This window comes from Herpailurus yagouaroundi, unplaced genomic scaffold, assembly GCF_014898765.1.
Source record: "Herpailurus yagouaroundi ecotype Mexico unplaced genomic scaffold, PumYag 77, whole genome shotgun sequence".
In the NCBI taxonomy this organism is placed as follows: Eukaryota; Metazoa; Chordata; class Mammalia; order Carnivora; family Felidae; genus Herpailurus; species Herpailurus yagouaroundi.
The window spans coordinates 95,672,743-95,692,066 of record NW_024412388.1 but is presented as its reverse complement, the minus strand read 5'-3'; the positions used below and the strand labels follow the sequence as shown (position 1 = coordinate 95,692,066).

At 37.3% G+C, this 19,324-nt stretch overlaps 1 protein-coding gene across 2 annotated transcripts in view; it reads right to left on the bottom strand.

Moving 5' to 3' along the window:
* Positions 1-19,315, bottom strand: part of CEPT1 (choline/ethanolamine phosphotransferase 1) — a 36,544-nt gene extending 17,229 nt beyond the window's left edge. For both annotated transcript variants that reach the window (XM_040471277.1, XM_040471276.1), the window contains exons 1-4: positions 19,209-19,315; positions 12,425-12,834; positions 7,374-7,521; positions 5,193-5,334 (exon numbers count right to left, since the gene is read on the bottom strand). In XM_040471277.1, the coding sequence (XP_040327211.1) occupies positions 5,193-5,334; positions 7,374-7,521; positions 12,425-12,763 (629 nt within the window). In that variant the 5' untranslated portion in view covers positions 12,764-12,834; positions 19,209-19,315. The remainder of the gene's footprint in view (positions 1-5,192; positions 5,335-7,373; positions 7,522-12,424; positions 12,835-19,208) is intronic.
* Between the last annotated feature and the right edge of the window lie 9 nt (positions 19,316-19,324).

The following is a 19,324-nucleotide window of genomic DNA, read 5'->3' as shown; positions in this document are numbered from 1 at the left end:
AATGTGATGGAAACAGGTCTACGATTTTACCTGATGATCTTAAAGACCAAACTGCAATCTAGGCTTTACATTAATATAAACAGCTGTTTTAAGATCTTATCTCTAACAATTTGATAAAATTAAAATAGGCACAGTCCAAATGAATGACTTACTAACAAAAAATACACAGGGAAACTAGAAACTGAAAGGAAAATCTTTGACAGTTATTAGTTCACCTGGTAAGTCTTAAACTTCTAAAGGTATGAATATCCTATATGGGCATTTAACAGGGAGCTTCCTAATTCTTAATCCATAAAAAGTGGATTATACATTAGCAGTTTATAACATTAACAGTTTTTAGTTACTATGATATCTGCAAATACTTATACTTTAGAGATTTCTTGGGTAAGAATTGAACTGGATTTGCCAGACTACCAGAATACATAGCCTATTAACTTTTTTCATTTAACTAGAAAAGAAAAAGTCAGAAGTTATGTATTTACATAGTTTTAGCTAATGTAAGTGTGAAAAAATGAATTGAAAAATGTACTAAATACTCTACGTGCCATAATTATAAATAGTAAGTACACTGAAAATAGCATCTGTAAAATTAATAGGCTCATAGAAGGAACCTTAGATACCATCAAATCCAAAACTCTGACTTACAAATTAGGAAATGAAAGTTCTGGGCCTTGCTCAAGCTGATACACAGACAATAGTCTGGAGGTAACACTTGAGGCAAGATATACTGATCTAGTTCAATTTATTATAATTTCTTTCTTTTTTTGACTTGTGAAAAGTTTTGTTATTGTTTTTTTTTTTTCTGAAATGATAATTTAAGAGTTCTACCTTTCACAGTGTGGAGGATTTCTTTAAGGCCAGTATTTTGCATAAATAGTTTTATTAGAGATTGTCTAGAATTTCTAAGCATTTGATTTATAAAAAATGATTCTACATATACATCTACAAATTATATATTTTAAAATATCTAGATATACACGGTTCAAGCCTTAAGAGAGGAAATGTGAACTCTTCCATTTAGTATAACCCATAAACATTTTAAAGTATATTTTACAAATGTTTACAAATGAACTTCGATTCATAATTCTTATCTTCTTCGGCCAACCCAATTCTTCTGTGAAGTTCTAGCCTCTGAGCCCACTTCCCTCCCCAGTCTTTCAATTCCAAGTTAGTAAAAATCCTAACAGGCTAAGTTGGGTCTAGAAGGGTCCCAGTGAGCAGTACTCATCTCTATCAGACCTCTACTTGCTTGGTCCAGAAACACTGTCAGAACAGGGGTCTGTCTAGATGTGACAGGTACTAATATTCTCTGTACAAGGCAGCTTTCAGTTGTGATCAGAGCAAAATGCTGGAAGATTTAGTCATAATATCAGAGATGATGTATCCAAAACACATTGACTTTCTCATAATATCTGACTTTGAATGGAAATTACTTAGTTAAAAATGAATTAACTATGGTGCCTATTTTTGGTCAAGATATGAGCAAATTTAATAGCCACTAAAATTAGTGACACTAGGCGATTAAGAAAAACAAATCAATATCTCTTATTTGACAAATATGCTATATGGTTATTAAACACACAACAACCTAAATTGATTATATATAAAAAAGAAATCCTTATGATTTTTTTTTCATTTGTGCGTAACCACCAAAATAAAACAATTAAAATAAAAATATTTTAAAACAAAATTCCTAAGGTGCCTAAGGGCCGCTTTCATGTTTCTCCAAAAAGGAGTAAGAAAAGTAAGGGATTTAAAAAAATTTCTTTAGTCAGGGATGCCTGGGTGACTCAGTAGGCTAAGCGTCAACTTTGGCTCAGGTCATGATCTCATGGTTCCTAAGTTCAAGCCCTGCATCAGGCTCTGTGCTGACAGCTCAGAGCCTGGAGCCTACTTTAGAATCTGTGTCTCCCTCTCTATCTGCCCCTCTCTCTCCCCTCAAGCTCTGTCGGTCTCTCTTTCAAAAAAATAAATAGTAAAAAAAAAGTCTTTTTAGTCAAATTACACTTGAAAGGTTATCTTATTCTTTTCTAATTAAACAAAATTTAGACTTTCTCCTACACACATATAAACTTTACTTCAATATTCAACCTATTATACATCAGCCTATTCTACCTGCTCTTGAAAAGAATGTGAAATCTTAAATGGCATTTTTAAAACTTCTTTAGGAATATCTCTATTATTCCATATGCCCCCATTACATTGGAAAAATATCTCCTTAAATGTGAGTACTCGCAGCACATTTCTTTGAATGTTGAGATCTGCTTTAAAAAAAAAAAATAGCGTTGCCTTAATATGAATGCAGGATTTCAGAAAATTGTATTTAATTTTCCAAATCAAAACCAATCCCTTGTAATACTAATATGTAATTTAAATTGAGATATTAAATTTAAACTGGCTCCAATATTTGTGTATCTAGTTTCACACCATTACAAAGAAGCACTATAGTCTCAGTGGGACAGTGTCTTCCCACCTAGTCCCTCTGCCTGTTACCCTAAACATTGTTCCTGCATTTTCATCAGTCTAGCTCCGTAGATCCATCTCTCTCTTTTCTCCCCCAAATATCTTCAATCTCTTCTCTAGCCAATTTCTTCTGTGTAAATTCAAAACCCTCCTTCCTTTGCACCGATGTTCTTTCTTCTAACAGATGCCTTGCCTCTTCCCATCGCAGCCACACATTCTGTACATCACCTGTACCACATGCTTATTTAGTCCCTTCACTTCCCATCCCCTACAATCTGGCTTCTACCCTTCCACTATAGAAAACTACTCCGGATGGCCTCAGATCGCCAAATTTAGTGTACAATTTTCTGTCCTCATTTTGAGTCTTGGCAGCATTCAGCGTTGTTCTCTTTTGAAATCTCTGGCTTTTCATTCTGGTATGCCTCCTTCTCTGGCTGTTCAATAATTTTCATAGGCTTCTTTCTAAGCTTGCTTTCTAAGTTTTCTAAGCTATTTTCATTCTATCTGGATGCCTAAAATCCCTCACATACATGTGCTGATAGAACTCGCCCTTTCACATAGGTTCTTCTGCGTGTAGGGCCTTTCTCTACCCCCCATCCAGCCACCTAAGGAGGGGAACTGGGAGTTACTCCAGTCTCTGCTCGCTCATTCATTCCCCACGTGCAGACAGAGATTAGGTCCTACAGTTTCTACCTCTTCAGCCTCTCTCCAGACTATGACTCTCTCTCTGATAGCACTGTCATCACACTAGTTCAGGTGTGAGCATTCCTCATGTTAATTATGTTGATGACTCCGACAGGACCTCCTTAACTCTGTACTAGCCCATGCCAATTCACCCTCCGAATGCTGCCAGACTGCTCTTTCCAATTGTCCTTTTGTCATTTTCCTGGTTTCGGTTTTGCAAAGGCTCCCCACAGATTCAGGAAAAAAGCTCATATTTCTTGGCAGGACATAGAAATCCCCTGATTTTCTGGATCTTCTCCAGCCTTATCTCCTGCCACTCCCCTACAGGCATCTTTGGTCTAACAATATGGAACTGCTCACAGTTCTCTAAGTGCATATTTTATCAAAGGAATACACCACAAGGGACATTCTAAGACTGGCAAATTGAGAGCTGTGCTAACAAATCGCTCCTAAAAACACTGTTTACTCTTCCCCTACTTCCATGGTTCACTCCCTCTCCTTCCTTCAGTTCCCATACTACATGGTTGGTGCTGCTTTACTTGAAAGGGAAAGAGAATTTATTGGGGCTGATGATAAATAAACTTTCAAAATAAGGGCTTGCAAGTTAACTATGAGATAATAACCACTGAAACAAACTATGTCAAATCCAGATATTACAAGTTCTGCTATTTTTGAAAACAGTCACATCACTAAAAATTAAAACTGAATTAGGGCAAACCAAGTGATCTTGGAAGTCCATTATATTTTGTGGTTTTACCAATGCAGAGTAATACTATGAAAACTTGAGATATAGGCTATAAAAACAATTTGAAAAAAAATCTGCACACAGTATTTTCGATTACTGCTTTTTTTTTTTTGTATCAGAAATCTACAATATTTCCTGAGCACTGATCATTTTTAAACTGATGAACGCACAAGCATACGAGTTTCAATTGGACATGCATGTCTACTATTGTCACCTTAAGATGGGCCTTAAACATGTCTTCTAACCCCTTTATTATAAAATTCTTCCAGGACATGTCTTTTAGTTAACATCCAAAATAATAATTATTGTTACTGTCATAAGTTAAGAACATCTTAAGTTCTGTTTAAATAAGTTTAGCAAAAACAATTTGAACTGAATTTGTAAGGAACAGCTGGATTTCTGTGCATTTGGCTTTTACAAGAGCTAGAAAACTAAGTTTATTAGGGATCTAAAATTTAAATATCCATTAATGATTCATCTTAAAGAGACTAGGTTAAGATGTTCTCCTATCGTTTGCAATCAGAGATTTTATTTGGATATTTCATGAAGTATTCAGAGTCTTTTCTCAAGTTCTTTCTCTTTTACTTCGACACCATGAAAAAAATAAGACTAACTCGAGCCGTGTAAATCGGATCTGTGGCAATTAAACACCAGTTGGTGAATTTCACCCTTTACCTTGTTCCAAGATGAGTTTACTCATTAATATTTATGAAAAAGTACTGATCAACAGGTAGGAACTATACGTTTTGGAGTCTGAAAGGAGTTTGTATTTCACTTTTTAAATTCTTGGGCATTTGTTGGTGGTAGTAACCTATATGGTGTGTTTATGTCAACTGAATTATTAAGAGCTTAGATTTTTATAGACCCACAAATAATATGAAAAGAATAAAATCTAATTAAGCTATGATATTGAGAGATGAGAGTTGCTCTCTGCTCTCATAAACTATCTAATCTTTCCTGAAAATGCATTTTCGTATGTCAAAATAAAACATGGAGTTAAGGTAAATACAGGAAAAATACAGTGAATTTATCTGAGGGAAAGACAAGTGGGTATGAGTGAGGAGGGGCCACTGCTTTTCATATTATTTTAAAAATATTGGTTGGGAGGTCCTAATATTTCCTTCTAAACAGTGTGATGGACGGACAGAGACCATTAGGCAGCTACAATAAGGAGAGTTTTAAACTTCTATTTGCTAAGCTAATTTAGTGCTTTGATCAATTCCTAATACTGAGATATGTAAAAGCAACATTCTCCATATCTGAAAGAGAAAACAAAAAATCACTGTTAAGTGTTACTTACATTCCAAATCGCAAAGTTCCAGAAACATATGTTTGCCAGTGTGCACAATAGAACATGAATGTTCCAGCAAAACAACAAAAAAACATCCAATCAGGGTTTGTCCCCAGCTGCACTGCAATACAAGTTCCAAGAACCACAAAAACTGCAAAAGAAAGATCACGATAATAACTGAACAATCTCAATAACCAACATTAACTGAGCTGGAAATGCTTTTAGATGAAGCAAAAAAAAAAGAAAGAAAAAAAAAAAAAGACGTGCTATGAATGTACAATCTTGTCTCAGGTACCTATGGTTCCAGGAAAGCAGGATATAATCTTTTACATTATCTTTCACCCCATAATTTCACTTCCATTTTTCACTATACCACTCAGTGGAACCAAAGGTCTTGAAAGCAACTAAAATACTTGAGCATTTTTTGGAGTATCCTCCCAGTTTAGTGATAGTGATGAACAGTAAAAAATTACAGGACAGAGTAAAAAGAAAGACTTCCCCTGTGCCTCAGTTACCTCATTTGTAACATGATAATAAAAACCAGACAAAATAAATCAATATTGTAAAGGATTTCAAACAGTGCCTAAAACATATTAGACATTGCATTAAGTGATTATTGGCGGAGGAAGAAACACTAAAGACCTACATAATTCACAAAAGGACTGATTGTTTTTTACATCCATAGCTATCTTTTCATATGTAGCAGATATAATTATGGGTGACTTATACAGAAAAAGATGTCCTATAAAAGTTTGGAACTCAAAGTACACCACAAAAAAGATTACCACTTAAAAGAAAAAATAGGGGGGTGCCTGGGTGGCTCAATTGGTTGAGTGTCCTACTCTCATTTTTGGCTCAGGTCATGATCTCTCAGTTACGAGATTGAGCCCCACATGGGGCTTCATGCTGAGTGTAGAGCCTGCTTGTGATTCTCTTTCCCTCTCTCTCTGTCCCTTCCCCTGTGGTACACACGCACGCAAGCTCTCCCTCAAAATAAATAAATAAACAGGTAAAAAAAATAGGATACACTTGATTAAATTAGGTGCCCGTTAAGCCTTTGTATTCAGTAGAAGTCTTGAGTGTTTCTTGAGTCCTTTGAATTATGAGTGCTTAGCTATTCATTCTCCTCTACTTAGGAAGCTGTTGTCAGGACACGCTGAAACAATAACTTTCACAGGAACCTATATCTGCATATCTGAGTTCAGGAGGTAAAGCTACCATGGGTTTTTGTTTCTTTAAAAAATATTTTAAATGCTATGCCAAATGACAAGAAACCAACAGAAAAAACTAAGTAAAAATATGTGTTGTGAGGGCATGGGGTGTTCCTACCAGGAAGACTAGTTAGAAACTGTCATTTAGTTTCTAAATCTCTTTTTTCCCTCCAAATACTAAAATAGTATTCTTAAAACAGTACAAGATGTATTGCCTATAACCTAATATATAACTCATCTATTGCCAGCACTTTAGTAAATATTTTTCTTTCCAGTCTTTAAAAAAAATTTTTTTTTAAATATTTGAGAGAGAGCAAGTCTATTATGAGTGAGGGAGGAACAGACAGAGGGGGAGAGGGAGAGGGAGGGAGGGGGGAGGGGGAGGGAGAGGGGGAGGGGGGGAGGGAAGGAGAGAGAAAGAGAGAGAATGAATCCCAAGTGCTGACAGAGTGGAGCCTGATACCGGGCTCGATCCCATGAAGCACACGGTCATGATCTGAGCCGAAATCAAGAGTCAGATGCTTAACCGACTGAGCCACCCAGGCACCACTCTTTCCAATCTTTTTATCCAAGCCCACTCATTGCCAGTTATACTGCAAGTCTACAACATAATTTTAAATGTCTACAGAATATCCACATAAATATAAAGACCACAGATTTCCTGGTCTCCCACTATTGTACTCTTGTCTACAATTTATGAGATTTTTGATGATAATTATGCCCTAAGATTTTAAATATCACAGGTGCCAAAAGAATAATATTTAGGCTAAAAGTAATTTAAGTAGAAATTAACTTAATTTCTAAATCTCCCAATACAGCCAATAATGAACAAATATTAATCATATTTATAGTCTTTTGAAAACAAATTGATATAAATCACTTATTCTGATACCATAACACCATAAACCTTTTATTCTAACATTGTTTATCATATTAATTTTATCACTATTAATCATTAACACTAAAAAATCAACAATACCTGTTGATAGTGAATCACAACCATGATCAAAAAGTTCTCCCAAAGGAGAACTACTATTGGTTCTTCTTGCCTGTTTCCCATCTATAGCGTCCAAAGACTGGTAAATGAAAAGGCCACATGCACATGCAATATATGCCCACAGAGGTGCCTGTGAAACAAAAGACACAAGAATTACTAAGACATATTCATTAGTATGTTTCACTGATAACGGTTTACTTGCAGATAGTTTGTCTTCATTCTCCAGAGAAGTGCAACTAGTTGGAAGCTAAGGGAGAGAATGCAAGGGTTACATAATGAAAAACTTTCTGAAACAATCAGAATTGTAAAAGAATCACATTCTTTGCTTTGGAGGGCTGCTCACCGCGGATGCTGGATAACTGCTTTGTAAGGTTATCTAAGAGATTACAGTAGGTAACGTCCATAAGATTCCTCCAAACATTTAGTTAGAATAACTAACATTTAGATGCTGAGTCAATTAATGAATAATCTAGTACAGTTTCTCCCAAATTGGATTTCGAGGATGTTTATAGGTATTGCATGAAGAAAATGAATTCCATGCTTAACACATGTGGGAAACACTGAGTTGAACAATGTTAAACATTTCTTTACTGCAGGACTCCTTCCAGCCCTTAATGTTGCTAATGCACACTGTGAATGTTCGAGAAGGGAGACACAACATACTGCCATTTTCTAAACTCTTTTGAGCACGTAACCTATTTTTCAACACACCTCATCAGTGTTCAATGGAACAACAGTAGGGAAATGATGATCTAGCACACAGAGTGCTTAGAACATTATTTTTCAAATATTTATGGTCACATTTTCAAGGAATAATTTCTCTTTTCCCAGGCAGAACCTGAACCACTAATACTGAATTTAAATGCTATGTGTTAAAAAAGGAGAGCTTCTATTCGGTGTGTTCTCTTTAAGAAAGTAGAAGAGTGTTTTATATCACTTTTCACTATTTTCCCATGCCATGAAAAAATTTCTATGATCACAAGGTACTTTCTCAGATATTGGTTATCAAGTGAAACTGAGTATTAAGTGCTCAGAGCAGCAAATTAAAACTATGCAGAGCTGCAAATAATACTCATATTCTTCACTGCAAAGAGGCTGCTCTCAGACATCTATTTAGTTACCAATATTAAAGGTAAGGATCTTTTCTTAAACATTTTCTTAGAGTCTCGTATTTTAGAACACTGAAGCTATCAAAAGGACTAGAGTGTAAGCCTCCCCTAGGACAGAGTTACAAACCCTGAAAGCAATCACTGTGGTTACATAACCATACTTGATGCGCAAGTTCACTGAGATTGGTTAACCTCGTGTGACTAAGAAGCCCCACCTTCTAGACTTTGAAGCTACTGCTTTTTGCCCCTACAGGAATCCAGTAACTCTAGAGCTGCACTGTCCTACATAGTAGCCATTAGCCATGTGTGGCTATTTTAGTTTAGATTCATTACAATTAAATAAAACTAAAAACTCAGTTCCCCAGCTACACTAGGCACATTTCAAGTGCTCAACAGCCAGACGTGGCTATGGTTACCATCCTGGACCACGCATTTAGTAAGTCAGATCAAAAGAATTTCATTTAGCAATATAAAACAAAAACAAACGAATATTAAAACTAAAAACTCTTAGGGTCATATTTCAAAAAGTTTTAATTAAACCTGATAGAGCTCTTATTGGTAACAACATACAGCTCAGTTCGTTCTAGTTTTCCTGTGTATGAAATAGCTAATACCAATTTCCTTGATCTGTCTTAGGCTGCAAGGGTAACTCAAGCATATGTAACATATATCAAGCTGCAAGATAAATTCCAAATTAACTTATGATAGTAAAATCAAAGCTACTAGCTAAGGAGATTTAAGTACATAGTATCAGAAATAAATCACAAGTATATTTTGGTATACATATAAAAAGGGATGGGGCACCTGGGGGTCTCAGTCGGTTAAACATCTGGCTCTTGATTTCGGCTTGGGTCATGGTCTTGGGGTTGCTGGGTTTGAGTGCGGTGTCGGACTCCACACTGACAGCTTGGAGCCTGCTTGGGATTCTCTCTCTTTCTCTCTCTGTGCTTCTTGTGTGCACGCATTTGCAAGCTCTCTAAATAAATAGATGAGCTTTTTTCTTTTCTTTTTTTTAAAGGGTTAAGCCTATAGTTCTACCTTAGTAATTTGAAAAATAAGGACTGATTTTCCTTTCCCATCTACTGGAAAGTTTTTTTTCTAACAAAAAAGGCAAACTCTGCTGAAACCATTACAATAGTGACATTCTTTTCTATTAGAAAGACTAGTATCTGAAACTCTAATGTATTAAAAGAAATCAGTAAAATAAATATATGGAAAGTTCACAATATCTGGAGACACGAAATTTAATGCTCACCCACTGGAATAAGGCCCAAAGGAATTAGAATCATAATGAATGAGAATGTCCCTGGGTAATAAGTTTATGGAACTCTCTGACTCCAAAACAGTGATAAAGAAAAAAATATCCATGCTTTCTATATAGAAGTATTTTATTAGAAGAAACCAGGAATGGGAGGGAAATTGTGGGGAAGAACATATTACATACTTAATCTTTTTGACCAATGAAATAATAATTACTTATGGAGCATTATAGGTTATGCACTATAAATGGATAATCTTACTTCTTTCAGTACCACAAAATAAAATTTCAAAGAATAAACTGTGACTTAGAGAATTTATGTAATTTACTGAAGATCACAGAGATAATAAGAGCATATCATGGAAGACAGCCATGACCTATTTTAATGCACTGTGATCTAAAGCTTAACAAGGATTTCTACTGTGCAGCTATAAATGTATCCATGCCTAGCCTTTGTGGGACACTACCTTCCCTTGCAGAGCACCAAACAAACAGCAGCTCAGTCACGTTCTACCTTCATTCCTCCTAGTAGCCATTCTGAAAAGTTCTATTTGATTCAACTAGTTCTCATTCTGGAAGTTTCCTCAAAGATTTAAACTAATTCTAAGATTATTCCAATAATTCCAAATCACTTAAGCACAGAGGCTGAGGAAAAGTATTATAGGGAACATGGTACCTGGTACACTCTGGGGTGTTCAATAAATATTAGTAGCTGAGCTCTACCTTTAAACTTGCTCTCATTCCCTGACCCCTATTGTGGAACTAGCTTAGGATTGTTGGAGGGCTTCCATTAGAATTAACACACACCCCTGTTGTTCTGCTGTAACTCTAAGGATGTGTGAGACCTGAACCAAGTTCCTCTGGAAGTGGCTATCAGGTCCTCAAATAAGTCACAGGTAAAATAGTTCAAAGGACATGTGATAAAGAATCCCAGGACACATTGAAACAATCATACTGGTTTTTAAGTTTCCTGATTGATATGAAGCAAGATAGTTAAGGAAATGATAGAAAATCAGAAATATATTCATACATTCTGTTTGGAACTGTATTTGTACAGGAGAAGAGGAATTAAAATAAAAGTATTCAAGGGTGATTAAGAAATGAACTGGAAGAAGGAAAAAAATGTGTTTTGTAAGTAACTGTGACATTCAGTAGCCATTTACTTTAAGAGAGGTATGTAGGGGCACCTGGGTGGCTCAGTCGGTTAAGCATCTAACTTTGGCTCAGGTCATGATCTCACAGTTCATGAGTTTGAGCCCTGTGTTGGGCTCTGTGCTGACAGCTCAGAGCCTGGAGCTTGCTTCGGATTCTGGTTCTCCCTCTCTCTCTGCCCCTCCCCTGCTCACAGTCTGTCTCTCTCTCTGAAAAATAGGTAAATATTAAAAAAAAAGAGAGAGAAACAAATGAATTGATAAAAAAAGAAAGGGACAAGGGGTTGGATGGTGATAATTTTATCACAAAGAACGAATAATCTGAAAAGACTACTTAAAAATGATTACTTCAAGGTTAAAGGAAGAGAAGGAATCCTTGTGACCACTATGATTTCATATGGTTCAGAGTCACGTTTGACACCTTTCGTTGAGAATCACCTTGTATCTTCTTGGTGTGACTGATCATTCGGAGGGGCACAACAAATGTTGTGCCATCTACTTAACTACTTTAGTTCCCTTTTTATCAAGGAAGTTTCAAAACCAAAGAGATAAACATCAATTTACCTATTCTGATGAAGAGCTCTAGTTTCAGTTTTGGTTTTAAGTAACGGGTACAGAGGGTAAAAAGCGGGACAAGCAGTAGAGAGACTTGTACTGAAGGGCCCAAGCAGAGAGTCCTTGTCAGCAATAACTGCTTCTCTTCTTCAAGGCAGCCATTGCAGGGTACAGAACAGAACAGAACTTCTTTCGCCTTGTTAGAATAATAGAGATATATCTGAGGTCTATCTGTCACATGTATTTATAGGAAGAGAAAAGGGATATTCAAACAATTCTCACTGGAATGGAGACGAAACCACTTTTTAATTTTTTTTTAATGTTTATTTATTTTTGAGAGAGAGAGGAAGAGAGAGAGAGAGAGAGAGAGAGAGAGAGGGAGACACAGAATCCAAAGCAGGTTCCAGGCTTTGAGCTGTCAGCATAGAGCCCGATGCAGGGCTCAAACTCATGAACCATGAGATCATGACCCGAACCGAAGTCGGACGCTTAACAGACTGAGCCCCCCGGGCGCCCCGAGAGGAAACCACTTTTGATAAGACTGATTTACAGCTGTGCCATCTCACTATCAGAGCCTTTTTTCTCTGATCATTTTCAACTTTGCTAGGATTTCATTCAGCAATTAAAAAATTAAAAAAAAAAAACAACCAGCCGTTAAAAAAACTTTTTTGTATTGAGATTTACTGATTTTAAAAGGATTACCTTACATGTTAATCTCTGATGACATTAATATACCTACCAGAATCAGACTCCACCCTTTGCTTCTGGTTTTCATAAGCGGAGTATACAAAATAAACTGTAGTTATAAGCTTTATTAATAGTATGTGTGATACAATCTTTTAGAACAGTTGATAAATAATTGTCAAATCATCTTATCTTTAGCAAAAATGACCTAAAATCCCAATTACATTGTTTTGGGTATATAACAAATGCTCAAATCTGTTAAGAAATTCACCTTACCTGCTCTGTGGCTGTGGGACAGTAGAAGACTAATAAAACAGTTGTACAGATGTTTATTGACAATCCGATGATGGTGATGAGATTTGGGGCAATCCAGGAGGGAACTCTTCCAACTAGCCATTCCCAATAGCCCTGCATCAAGGGCTCAAGCAGGGACCGTCCAGCACTCTGATATCTGTGTTCCTCTAGCCGCTTTAGTTGATGTCTTGACAATGGTGGCGTAGGTAACTGAAACAATTTATTTAATACACACCCTGGAGTACTCATATGCCCGAAGCCCATAGGGGACTCCGGGTGAGAATCTCCGCATCGTTTCCTTGTTGACCGATGCCCGCTCATGGATCTTGGCTGTCTTTTATTTGAAGAGAATAATTTCTTTTGTTTCACAGCTTTTTGTGGCTGGCCTTTACCTGAAAAAAGAGAAAAAGATGTATCTATCAGCCACTATTTATGTCAATGTCAGTAAAGTTTAAACTGGTAACAGACTAATGCATATCAAACAGGGATCAGAACACCAGGGACCTGTTTTTAGTTCTAATTCTTACTAAATGTGTGAGCCAAAAGAAGTCATATAACTTCACTCTCAGGTGAAAAATATTAAGGGAATTAATAGTAATATAGCTCCCGAAACCTTATAGTTTGTCTGACTGAATTCAAAGCTCTCACTTTTTTTTTTTCTCACTCTGATTTCAGTAATATAATGGAATAAACCTTAGATATGATCTAGTCATTTCACATGTATGGACACTGAGGTCCAAAGGCATACCCAAAGATAGCTAGCAAATTAGTATTAATATCAGAGGAATGACTTGAATAAAATGGGTTTTAAATCAGATTATTTATTTAATGCTAATAGCTAACATTGAGCACTTACTGTGTACTAATGCTTCAAGCACGTTTCACATATTAACTCATTTAATCCTCACAATAACTCTAGGTCAGGATTATTAATTATCCCCATTTTTACAGAAAATGAAACTAAGGCACAGGGGCTAATTAACTTGTCCAAGCTCATAGAGCTGGTAAGTGGGGTTCACACAAACACAGGGCTTCTGTCTAAGCTAAACTGAAAGATAAAAAAACTTATTAGTGGAATGGGATATTGAGAGTATTTTAGGCAGGGGTGAAGAGCAGTAACAAACCTAACTTTAAGAGGATGGAATACATGTATTAGCAGAGTGACCTGATGAACTGAAGTAGTAAGAAAAAAAGTATAAGTGTATTAAGTGATGACTGTTCACAAAGGACCTTAAGTTTAATCCCAAAAGTACTTGCACTTGACTTAGAAAAGATTAAAGATAACATAATTATTGTAAATCACTAAGCAACATAAGAAAATGACAAGAATATATTCAAGACTAAAGGGGAGTCATGTATATATGTGTGTATATGTGTATGTATGTGTATATACATACATATATGCATACATACATGCGTATATATATACATACATATATATATACATATATACATATACATATATGCGTGTATATATATATATATATATGTATATTTATCAGAACACAGAAAGGGAGAACACTCAAAAGTTAGTATGGTGACCTCAAACATTTGACGAGGGTAGTAAAAATGGAAGTGTGAAAGTCGAATCTGTATGTAACTTCTATTTAGAAGGAAGAATCCTGGGAAGGCACTTAGGAATTAGATATGAAGGCTGGAGGAACAGAAGAAAGCATGAATCAACAGTCAGAGACTAGTGGTACTACTGTCAAAAAGGGAAGTGAGGAAAGTAAACCAGTTATTGTGGCTTGAAGGGTGATGGAAGGGGATTTAGGGATGGAGGTAAGAAATACACAGAAGTAACTTTTAAGCAGACATGCTTCAGACAAGATCAAATACCTGGAGTTTGAGCAAGAGATGAAAATTTCAAGTTATCAACTTAAAAGTTAAAGTCTAGTTCTTTTAGAAAGTAGAAAATTTCTCGAATGGATTAAGTGTGAAGAAAAAAGGAAAAGAGTAAGGGACTTTGCAGGAAATTCATGGTTACAAAGCAGAAGAGAGGGAAGCCATAAGAGGATTAAGGGGGGAAAAAGAAAGGAACAATTTCAATAGAACTAAAAGGGTAGTGGCAATGAACCAAGAGAGGTATACTTCAATCTTCTGGTAGAAAGCTATCCAAAATGCAATATGAAATTCCCAGAAATGTTGCACTATGGGAATAAAGAATGTGATACAGGGACTAGGACATCTCAGCAATGGACCCGGTATTAAACATGTGCAAGACTTCTTCCTCCTATTCCCATACATATCAAATTCTAAAGTTTCAATGTCACTAATGATCTATAGTGACATCCAAAATCTCAATCATGTATCTCAATAACTGGTTCAGAAAAGTTACTGTAATCATCAACTACTTTAAATAAATTTTCAAAAATCTTAAAAAGAATCGCCAGTGCTAACTAAAGTGCTCTGAAGTATAAAAATACTGAAATAATTTTTTAAACTAAGGCAAACCAAAGATAATATCTTATTATTTCAAAGAATTCTTCCATACACCCAACTGTGTCACAAAGCAATTGATTAATGCCAAACAACTGGTTTGTAATCATTTTAGAGAAAGTGACAGGCCACCAAATACTTAGCCTTATAGTAGTCATATTTTCTGTGGTCAAATGATTCATCTTCACATTTGGAAGCTATAATAAATCAGTTCTTATAGAATTCAACTTAAAATGGGAAGAAAAAGTCTAGTCAACTCAATTTACATTTTATTATTGTGGTGTTCCATTTTCCTATTGTAAAAAAACACACACACACAAACCAAAACAAACAAACAAACAAAAAACAGGTGACATGCTGAAGGCACTAAACAACTACAAGTAACTGATCCTAATGGTTTTAAGTTTGAGCATTTGGCAGGATTATATGATACACTGATACCTCCCTTCTGAGTGTTTTCCCTCTGTGCCCTACATTTTTTTTTTTACCTTTTATTTCTCTCTTTAAAAAAATCTACATTTTGACAAACCTTTCTAGATTTTTACATAGATCTAGCCTTTGCATAATTCATACAAGAAAAAAGGCCAAGGAGTTTTTAAACACTGCGATTTGGCAACATTGTCTCTCTGTGAAGCTATTAGCAACAAGATTGCAAATATAAATTGGATACATGTAGCCCCTGACATACAGACACCTACTTTCACCACATTCAGATAGACACAGAGGTTGTCCTAGCTGACACAAGCCCATCTCTACTCTCCCTTCATCCCATAACATCTGGGACCTAGACGCTACTGCAATTCAAACCATCTCAAGAAAAAAACAGGAGCTTTTGCATTTCAGCTCATGAAAAGCAAGCATATCTCAAGGGAGTGCAACAGGGTAGGGGACTGTAATAGGAAGATCGAACTTTATATGGAGAGAAAGGGAAATAGGATGTGGGATGGGAATATGGAAAGGAGAAACAAATACTACTAAATTATTCTAGCCACTTGAAATTTTTACATAGAGTCAGGCCTATGCCACACTAAAGGAACTAAAACAATTAATGTAAGGAGTTAAAAATCACTGCTGGCTAGCCTACCAACCACCAGTCATAAGTTTTTATGAGAAAATGAACTCCAAGTTCCAAATGCATTCAGCCTATATTGGTGCAGTAAACAGGACAGACAACGGGAGTCCCGGTTCCCATGTCCAAATGGAAAATAACTAAAAACAGGTAAATGAGCAAACAGCATTACATACTATGATGAGGGCTATGAGGAAAAGAGTGTGCAGCCAGAAAATAGTTAGGGGTGCACATTTTAGATAAGGTAATTGAAATCTATGAAGAGGTAGCATTTGTATCAAATTCAGAGGAAGAAAAGGAGGTAGCCATTCCAAAAGCAGGAGAAAGAACTGTCCAAGGGAATAAGCCCTGAGTCAAGTCTTGTTCAGGTATCTTTGGGATCACTGTGACAGCAGTAAATCAGACGGAAGAGTGACATACAATAAAGTCTGAAAAGCCAGACAATGCAGACGTTTGTAGGAAGGAACTGAGGAAGGTTTATAGGTAAGGAACTGAGAATTTATTCTGATGTTTTGAAAGGCCATCAATGAGCTTATAAATTTGTAATTTTATAGCACAGCTTATTAACTGAGGATATGTTTCATAAATCATAATAGTAAAAGTGAATATTTTAAACTGAAAAACTTCCCATTATCTGGAATCTAGTTTACTATAAATATTGATCACAGGCCTACAGCTATTGTAACCTTTCTACTTGTTATCAGCAAATTCCCCTTCCTGGCCCTAGTGCAATATTCCTTTCATAGCACTTACCACATTTTGAATTTTTTTGTTTGTTGTACTGTTTTTGGTCTTTTCCCCACACTGGTCTATAAGCTCCACGAATGCAGAGACCACACCTGTCGCAACATTCTTTTCCAAGAATCTCATACCATACCTAATACTAAGTGGGTAATTAGGACTTATTTATGGAACAAGGAACAAAAATGATTTATGTAGTATTTAATGAGCACCTAGTTATTCTTGACCCTGAGGAAACAGAAAAACTGAAGTGTGCCATCCATTCCCCCAAGAAGCTCAGGGCATGTGTGCGTGTGTGTGTGTGTGTGTGTGTGTGTGTGTGTCTTATAAACAGCTAGGTTACAATGTGCTCTGAACAAACTGTTGTGGGAGTCCAGAGGAGGGGGCACATATGGTCTAACAAAAGATTTTCTCTGTGCAGACATGAATATTTATATGAAAAGCCCAATGAAGGTACAAAAATATAATCAGAGATGTTTAACGAATACCTTGACTAAAATTACACACATTTTGTGGACATACATCTACGGCATAGAACATCTGTGCTTATAGCAGCTGAGGATAATGGCATGCTGCCTACATTATTCCTGGGTTCAGCTTTGGGGAACATCTGACAAGCATCCCACTAAAAAAGGAATCTCCAACTGCTCTGCAGAGCATAAGGTAAGCTTACACAATATCCAACCTGAAGTGTGAAATTCCAGATTTCCTACCCCCCACATCTCAGGGTGCCAAGTTTTGAGCTGCACTGATTCAGCAGTATGTTTATAGTCTTTTCACAGAAATTGGTGACAACACAGCTCTTTCCGACCTTTATGGCACTACTAAAGGAAAACTGTAATGGCCAACACTATTTGGGCGGCAGAGCAAATCATAAAAGGTTAAAAAAAAATAAAAGGAAAACTAATAGGATCACAGGATTACATTCAGCATTATTTAACAAGTGATAACAGAACAAGTTAGCAAAAACAAAAGCCTTTTCAGCAGACTTGGAAGCAAAAACAGTACTGTGTAACACAATTTAGATCTACTGTTTTGCTGAAGCGAAATCTTGCATTCCTTAAAAAAAGGAAATTACTTCCTCCAGGAAAAAAAAAAAGCAAAGCAAAAGCGTGGCATTTTATAGATTATTTTCATATTCCATCAAAAAAGACAGCACAGCATGACCCTCAAAAGAACATTTTAGCCAGCTTTAGCCAAGCACTTTTAGCCAGCTTAAAGAACAGGTCTGTCTACTGCCTCCTAGAAAACAGACTATGCAATAAAATGTAATTTGGGTTATAACAAAGTTTAGAGCTACACATCTCAAACGAATAAATGTTGATAATGTAAAGTTCAGGAGAGACTGGGTGTGGGAAAGGGAATAAATTAGGAAACCACAGTGGTAAATATTCAGTAATAATCTATCAACTGGACAAGAAATAAAGGTGCCTTTGTCGGAACAGGTTAATACAAAAGGCAGATTCGTCGAACTTATTTCTCAATTGGAAGCATCGTAGGGACAAGTTGTACAAGGGGCTTTGGCTGGTTTTTCCCAGCACAGAATAAGCGGCAAAATAAATGCTTTTAGAACTTGGATAGCTGGAACTTTATGTGAACGCCAATGTTTCTAAAGTAGTAATGCTAAATGTCCTTACGACAGTCTAACTTGTGTTGTGAGTCAATTAAACACAAGCATTGAACACATTCCTACTAGTTCGAGAGTCGAAACGGAATCTTTACTCTCTGGCTACATACAAGACACTAAATTTGACTATCATAATATGGATTCATTAATGAACTAAGAGACTTCAAGAAAAATTACATATCCGATACCAAGGATGCAAAATAGCAAAACGACACAGAAACGCCAAGCACCGAATTGGAGAAAACAGGTTAAACGCGGCTAACTGTAATCCCATTCATCCCAGTGATCCTGGGAACACCGGCAAACACTACCAACCCTCCCGTCCTTCCTCCTTCCAAGAACGCTGCTGAAAGAAACCCTAGCTGGCGATCTCGGAGCTTGTCAATATACGCTGAAATTTCTAGAAAAGTTGCTGATGAAGAAGCGTGGCCCAGCCAGCATTCCAAAAACAAGGCCACCCCGGCACCGGATGCAACACGCTGGTGGACTTGGCAGCACCTGGGCAGGAGGGTGTGGACCTGACTAGGCAAGGTCGGTTCCACTCGGGCAGCGCCTCCACCCCTCGGCCCGCCCAGCCCCGGCCCACCGAGGTTCTCCGCATCCCGACTCCCCCTCAGCAGCCCCCGGGCTCCCGCGCTGGCACTTGGCCACCTCAATCTCTCCACCTGCGGCCAGAGGAGCAGGCGCCCCTCGCCTTCCCCACAACCCCGCGCGCGAGGGCAGCCGGCGCGAGGAAGCACTGCGTTCGCCTCGCTCGGGTCCCTACACACCAATATTCCAACGCCCCACCCCAGAGCATGCAGCTCTCTCTCCACCCCGCTCGAGAGTCGTGCCCCCAACACGTCCGTCACACCCGGCCACCTTCCCCAGGCCGAGCCCGGCAGCCTTACCCCGACCCCCGAAAGCACACGGCTAGAAATAAGACCTCCTACTCCAGGCGACTGAGTGACTCTGATCCGCGGCGGCCCGTTCGCGACACTTTCGCGATTGCCGTAAAGGGAGACAG